Source organism: Drosophila gunungcola, unplaced genomic scaffold (assembly GCF_025200985.1).
Source record: "Drosophila gunungcola strain Sukarami unplaced genomic scaffold, Dgunungcola_SK_2 000048F, whole genome shotgun sequence".
NCBI classification, from domain to species: Eukaryota; Metazoa; Arthropoda; class Insecta; order Diptera; family Drosophilidae; genus Drosophila; species Drosophila gunungcola.
The window spans coordinates 316,551-324,326 of NW_026453215.1; the positions used below are offsets into that span (position 1 = coordinate 316,551).

At 41.4% G+C, this 7,776-nt stretch overlaps 1 protein-coding gene across 1 annotated transcript; it reads left to right on the forward strand.

The window, feature by feature from the left end:
* The first annotated feature begins 4,038 nt into the window (after positions 1-4,038).
* LOC128264024 (uncharacterized) lies at positions 4,039-5,177 on the forward strand. The gene is made up of 2 exons (XM_052999308.1): positions 4,039-4,960; positions 5,040-5,177. Exon 1 carries the CDS (start codon positions 4,062-4,064, stop codon positions 4,791-4,793), a length of 732 nt encoding a protein of 243 aa, XP_052855268.1. The 5' UTR covers positions 4,039-4,061; the 3' UTR covers positions 4,794-4,960; positions 5,040-5,177.
* Positions 5,178-7,776: the final 2,599 nt, after the last annotated feature.

The following is a 7,776-nucleotide window of genomic DNA, read 5'->3' on the forward strand; positions in this document are numbered from 1 at the left end:
TAATACATTGTGGTACGGCGAGCAGAATTTGCAGCGTGCCCTCTAGGTTGCATATAGAAAACAGCAGTTGTAGTGGTGGCACAAACAAAATATCGTTAGATATCGGTATTTTCCGGTATTTTTTCTAAAAACGTTCGTGGGGAATGGTTTTTAATCGCATTTAATAATCGCATTTATTTTAAATGCGGCATTTAGCCTTATGGGATTCCCTGTGTAAATAAATGCGCATTAGGCTAAATGCGTTTTAATGCGCCAATGGAATCAGACTATTACACACAATAAAATATACAGTGGCGGACTAAAGTCTACATAAGACCCTTTTTTTTGAGCTTAGCCAGCTCTGTAGATAATAAATTCCTGTGGCTGTGCGGTAATTGGTGATAAAACACAGAAAAGCAAACAAATCATTTGGCGAAATTGCTAAATTTTTAAGCTTAAAAGGAAAAGTAAAGTGAAAGTTAAATAAGAGAAGAGGCAAACTTAATTAAATATTCTTTAAAATAAATTTCGATTTATACGCGTATGTGTTTAAGAACATTAAATCTATGATGATTTTCACCTCAAATATTCAATCGTTACTATGCCGTCTATTCGATATCGTTTTTCGACTTTAATAAAATGAAAGCGTAGTTCTGAATTATTAAACGAATATAACATGCAAAAAAATTATTAATAGAGAATTAAACATTTTGTTTTCATTAATTTTTTGAATATTCTGATTGTTGCCATTGGGAGCAATACGATATAGTCGTTCGATATTTTTTTTTTTTTTTTTTTTTTTTTTTTTTTTTTAATTTAATTTTTATTTACAATCTGTCTAATGACAATAAGTAAATTGTATCACTAATATTTACATAACAGGAATAGCAGATTTCCAGTGAAACCTGCTATTAATTTAATTTCTCGTTTACTTAAATTTACCTATCAGGGAGATCAAGAATGTGGAATCTTTTGAGTCTTCTGAATGTTAATCTATTGTCTACTAGACCTAGGGCTAAATTATTTACATGATTGTGAAGTCTGTCTGTATATTTCTTACTATATTTTTTATTTCCTCTTTTACAGTTGGAATATTTAGATCTTTATGAATATTTGCATTGGTTACATAATATGGAGCGTTAACAATTTGTCGCAAGGTTTTTGATTGGTAGCGCTGAAGTATTTCAATATTTGAATTGCTAGCTGTTCCCCAGAGTTGGATAGCGTAGGTCCAAACAGGCTTCAAAATGGCTTTGTAGAGAAGAATTTTGTTTTCCAAAGTGGCTGCTGATTTTCTACCTAGTAACCAGGACATTTTCAGTGTTTTCAGTTTGAGTTGTTGTCTTTTCGCTTTTATGTGGTGTTTCCATGTTAGTCTGCGGTCGAGGTGCATGCCAAGATACTTCACACAGGAGTCTTGTGGAGTCGTTCGATATAAATCAAATTTTAAACCGATTTTTGAAGATTGGGCAGTGACGGCCCGGCAAACTCTTTTTACCGCTTGCGTGAGTTCTGCCGTCGATGGAAAATGTCTGAAATAATACGTCTTATTTTATAAAATTTTGTCTATAGCCCCTATCAAAATTATGAAAAACAAGAAAGGAAGCAAATTTCGGCAACCCGAAGTTTATATACCCTTGAAGCTATTGCAAATATTAAGTATTCTTGAAAACACTTAAATTTTGATTTAGACATTTTAGATATCATGATTTTAAGCTCAATTATATAAATTTTATGATATCGTTTTCCGATCTGCGAATCTGGATGGAGTTTGTGCACATCCTATTTTTCAGTATACTTAGAGGGTGCTAGAATTGCTCTTTACGAAAATAGTATTACATTAATTTGGTTTTTGAGAGTGCTGTAAGGCCTATGTAAATTTCAAATTTTTTATTACAAGATGTGTAGTGTATTTGTCGTATTCCAGGGTCAACATTTGACTGTACTGTTTCGATTTCATTAGCGCCAACTTATATATATAAGTGGAATTCCCCTAATGTTGTCATATTAAAATTTTTAGATTTCGTATTTTGCCAAACCTTTCTTTTAATTATAGCTCCAACGCCATCGACCGCTCCTTTTCCATTAGACGTAGCAAAATAGTTCCATTCAATGTTTTCGCAGCCAAAGTATTAAGCCACGGGCGATAAGTTTATTTTGAAATTTCGAGCAGCTGCCTTTAAAAAAAATAAAAATATTTTTAAATGGTCCTTTCTGTTCCTTTAGTTTTCTTAAAATTTTGGTTATAAAACAGAAAACGTCGAACTTTATATGACTTTAATTGTCGCTTATTATACCAAATGAAGAAGTTTTATAGCTTTTTTTAATGAACCCATTCTTAACTTAACAAATAGGCGCTAGGAATATGGTTCAGGCTCATCGATTTTTATTAAAAAAAAATGCTGACTTATGACGCGACAGATTTAATAAATAAAAAAATATTTATACATATTTAAATAAATATTAAGGCATAAAAGAAAGATGTGTTTGGTAACCATTGTGGTAGTAAAACGAAAAAAAAAGTTTTTTGATTTCGGACGCGACGTTAAAAAATAATAAAAGTAAAGCTGAAAATGGGCATTAAATACATTATAATTTAAGTTATTTATATTTTTATCTGAAAACCTTTGGCTAAAACTTGAAAACGTGATTGTTTGATCCAAAAGCATCCACAGATGCTACTACAATAAACGAAAATTTAACAACATGTTTCACTTTATAGGTACACGTTTATTTGAGAAACGGAAAGGGAAGAAGGGGGCACTGACGGCCCGCCAACCACTTTTTTTTTACCGCTTGCGAGAGTTCTGCCGTCGATGGAAAATAGCTGAAATAACAATAGCCCCTATTAAAATTATAAAAAACAAGAAAGGAAGCAAGCTTCGGCAAGCCGAAGTTTATATACCCTTGAAGTTATTGCAAAACACTTAAATTTGATTTATACGCGTATACGTTTAAGAAAATTTTAGCTATCATAATTTTCAGCTCAATTATTCGACCGTTCCTATGCCAGCTATATGATATCATTTCCGATTTGAATAAAATTAAAATCGTAAATCTGAGCTATAAAACTATTACTTTTTGAAAACGAATTAAAAAAAAACTTAAAAATAGAAAAGTTAATTTTTTTTAAAATGATTTTTTTGCCATGGGAGCTGTATGATATAGTCGTCAGATTTAAATGAAAATTATTCTGTTGTTCTGAAATATTCAAACATTACTACATCTCGAAAAACTTAAAAAAAATTAAAAAATAGACTTATGTACTACCTGCAAAAGGAAGACAATTTTTGGGAAATGTTTATACAGATAGCTTTAAAACTGAAAGACTGAGAAACGGACGGACTGACGGACTACCTGATGGACTTACGGACCGTCTAACGGGCGGACTAACGTACGGACTTACGGACGGAAGGACGGGCAGACGGACTAGATCGACTCTTCTACTGATGCTGATCTAGAATGTTTATACTTTATAGCGTCGAAGACGTCTCCTTCACTGCGTTCCAAACTTCTGACTGAAATTATAATATCCTCTTTTGTATTTTGTATTTTTTTAATATTTTCATTACCAGCCATATGCAAGCCTTTGATACACAACTCTCGCATGGTCAAAAAATGGTGTTTCGAGATAAACGCGCTCAAACGTCTTTGAGTTTTAATTTCGCAAGTGTTTTCAAGAAACCTTTACGAAACTCAACTAAGTCAACATCCTCCTCCCCATACGGCGGCAATACTTGAGGATCACAATATTTTTGTCCTTACATCGAGTTTTAATAAATTTAACATTAGGGCATTTACAAATATTTAAATAAATATAAGAGGGGCCTAGCACATCAGCAGCAGCGGCAGAAAAGGCAAAAGTGCGGGCCAGGAAGATACCTTCCCAGCCCCATCAAAACCAGAAGCCGATAACCGCTGGAGGAAGACCCTCTAGCTCGGCACCGCCGGTCATCGGACCCCGTCCGACTTACGCGGAGGCTGCCAAGAAAGCCACCCTCATCAGGGTGGCTATACTCCCGGAGGGTTTCCCGGCGGCTAGCCTGACCGCAAAGGAACTATCCGGGCTCCAGGAGTCGGTCATGGACGAGATGCTCACGTCAGCGTGGAGCGGTCCCGTCGTGTTCAGGGGAATCCACTTCAGGGTGGGTTACCTGATTATCGACTGCCTGGATGAAGGCTCAGCTGAGTGGCTCAAGATTGCCGTACCTCAGCTGCGGACGTGGAAGGGAGTACCCCTAGAAACCCGCACGGGAGCAGACATCCCGGCAGCATACAACGCCACGTTGTTCTGCCCGAGGAGCTCCGACCGGACCAATGAGGAAATATTGGCCTTCATTGGTTTCCAAAACCGGGTCGAGACGGACGCCTGGAAGGTCATCTCCAGGAAGAACGACGGAGCTGGTGCACTCTTGGTCGTAGGGATGGACCAGACCGGAAGGGATGAGATAGTGGAGCGTGACCACAAACTCAACTTCCGGTTTGGCCACGTCACCGTGAGCGGTCTGAAAAAGACCAAGAGAGCTCCGGAAGAGACGCCCAATGACGGCACATGCAAGGCTGTCGAGGATACCCTCGAACAACCGAATGTGGAGCCGAAGTCACAGAGTGGTGAACAGGATGAACAATCCATCACCAGCATGGACATTGGGGACGACCAAGGGGATGGACACCCTATGTCATCCCAGGAGCTGGTCCAGGAGCTCCTCCTGGACGAAAGCTGCGAAGAAGCCGAGGTTACCGTGATAGCCGGTGGTGGAGAGACTTGCTCTCTCTCTTCACCAGACCTCACGGAGCATCAAACCTCGGAGTGATGGCTGCAACATGCAGCACTCGGATAGCCCAGGTAAACATCCATCGGGCCAAAGCAGCATCTGCTGTCTTGGCGAGGATGTTCACCTCCCAACACCTCGGGCTAGCCCTTGTACAGGAGCCATGGTGGCACCATGGCATAAAAGGCCTGTACACGAAGGACACTAAGGTAATATGCGATCCAGGAGGATCACCTCCCAGATCATGCATCGTTATAAGGAAAGATATCAATTATAGTATCTTTTCAGAGTTCATGAGCAGAGACTGCGTCGCCGTAACCATCAACGGCACAGAAGCTGCACCGAAACTAGCAGTGGCCTCCGCCTACTTTGCCGGGGAGGAGGCCTGTCCACCGCCAGGAATACCCGGGCTAGTAGACCACTGCCGGACGATCCCCCTCATCATAGGATGTGATGCCAACGCACATCACGTGATCTGGGGTAGCACGGATGTCAACAACAGAGGTGAGCAATTACTAGAATTTATTTTAAACAATAACCTAGAGATCTGTAATGTCGGCGCCAGGCCGACATTTGTTACTAGGGTACGAGAAGAGGTGCTAGACATAACTCTAGTAACCAATTCTTTTAAACACCACATTAAGAACTGGCATGTGTCACCAGAAGAATCAATGTCAGACCACAGGACAATTTTGTTTGAAGTAGCCTTCAAAACAAAAAGATGTAACCCTAAAAGAAACCCCAGAAAAACAAACTGGGACAAATTCAGGTCAACTCTAGAGCTCAATCTTTCCAACGAACCGTCAGGATACCCTAGACATCCCTTGGAATTAGACAGAGCGGTAGACAACCTGGGCCACAAGATAGTAAATGCCTTTGAAGACAGTTGTCCTCTAGGTAGACAGAGGCGGGAAACAGTCGCACCATGGTGGAATGCTAGTCTCGAACGACTACGAGTAACCACTCGGAAGCTTTTCAACAAACCAAAAACTGATAGAAACTGGGAACTATACAGGCAAAGCCTGACGCTCTACAACAAAGAGATCAGGAAGGCCAAACGGAAAAACTATAGGAACTTCTGTGAGGCAATAAGTAACGTCAACGAGGGCGCGAGACTGCAAAAAGCAATGGCTAAAAGTGCAGCGGATAGTAATTTAGCCCTGAGGAAAGGGAATAACACCTTCACCTCCACGGATCGGGAGAAATTAGAATTGCTATTTGACACGCATTTCCCGGGGAATACTCCCACTATGGGAAACGCAAGGCGTGATCAACATAGAACCCCTAGGACAGTAGCCAGTGACTGGGCAACAGCCAAATCTATAGTTACGCCCGAGAAACTCAAATGGGCTATTGGAACCTTCCAACCATTTAAATCACCGGGATTAGACATGATCTCTCCAGCTTTCTTACAGCAGGGGCAGGAACTACTCCTAACCCGCCTAAGAAGACTAATGGTGAGCAGCCTAGCCCTTGGGTATATCCCAAGTGCATGGTGCAGCGCTAGGGTGGTCTTCATCCCCAAGATCGGGAAGAAAGACATCACCAGCCCAAAGTCCTTCAGACCTATCAGCTTAACTTCGTTTTGTCTTAAAACGCTGGAAAAACTGGTAGAGTACAACATCAGAAGTACAGCTCTCAGAGACTGTCCGCTGCAAAACACACAGCATGCATATAGAGCAGGCCGTTCAACAGACACTGCACTTTATCAACTATGTCGCACCCTAGAAGGGGCAATCGACAGCAAAGAAATAGCTATATGTGCCTTTCTAGACATAGAGGGAGCCTTCGACAACACATCACATGATGCAGTTCGAGCTGCCCTGTCCAGAAGGAACATAGACACTACTACGAGCAAATGGATTGGCAACCTACTTGAATCCAGTCAAGCAACATGTACACTGGGTTCGGAAAGAGTGACAATTGCTACCAGCAAAGGCTGCCCGCAAGGAGGAGTACTGTCCCCTCTGCTATGGAGTCTGCTAGTAGATGACCTTCTCAGCAAACTTGCTGGAAAAGGAATTGAATGTCAGGGATACGCCGATGACATCGTGATAATCGCCAGAGGCAAATTTGAAGCGACACTCTGCGACATCGTCCAACTCGGACTAAGGACAGGGAGGTTGGACTCAACTTAAATCCTGCTAAAACAGTCATCGTTCCTTTCACAAGGAAGTACAAACTACAGAGAATGAGACAAATCTCACTGCTAGGAACTCCTATAGAAACTAGCCGAGAGGTTAAATATCTAGGAATCACGTTAGATAGTAAACTGACTTTCCTGTCGGAAAATTGCTGGGAAATCCTGGGGAACCAGGCCTCAGATAATACGATGGCTATACTTAATGATCGTGAGACCAATCCTCACGTACGGAGCACTTGCATGGGGCAAACGAGCTAAGCTCATCAGCATGCAAAACCAGCTAGGAAAACTACAAAGACTTGCCTGCGTATGCATGACAGGGGCAATGAGAACCTGTCCTACAGCTGCCTTAGAAGTTTTGATGGAGCTAACACCACTCCACTATGTGATTGATATCCAACGCAAAGCTACACTCCTGAGAATAAGCACTGAGGGCACAGGTAGTGGTTGCATTCTAAATAACAGGGATGCGACTAATTTGTTAGGTGAGGTGTCCCTAATACTCCACCCTAGGGATGAAATGACAGCCGAACTAAACTTCGAGCAGAACTTCACAGCACACCTAGGCAATAAGAAAGATTGGACCACACTGTCTGAAGTGCATCCGATGGCTAAACACACCATTGCATGGTACACAGATGGATCCCTGACACAACAAGGCACGGGCCTTGGAGTGGTAGGGCCTCGCATAAAATACCACGAATCCCTCGTCCAATACACCAGCATATTCCAGGCTGAGGTATGTGCCATTGGACGTTGTGCAGAGCTCAACATACAGCGTGGATACAAGGAAAAGGACATATCGATCCTTTCGGACAGCCGAGCAGCAATTACTGCGTTACATAGCAACAAAATCACCTCGAAGCTAGTCCTAGAGGTGAA

What these genes read in the sequence shown, in the direction of transcription:
- LOC128264024 (XM_052999308.1), top strand. Translation starts at nt 4,062, where the DNA reads ATGGACGAGATGCTCACGTCAGCGTGGAGCGGTCCCGTCGTGTTCAGG.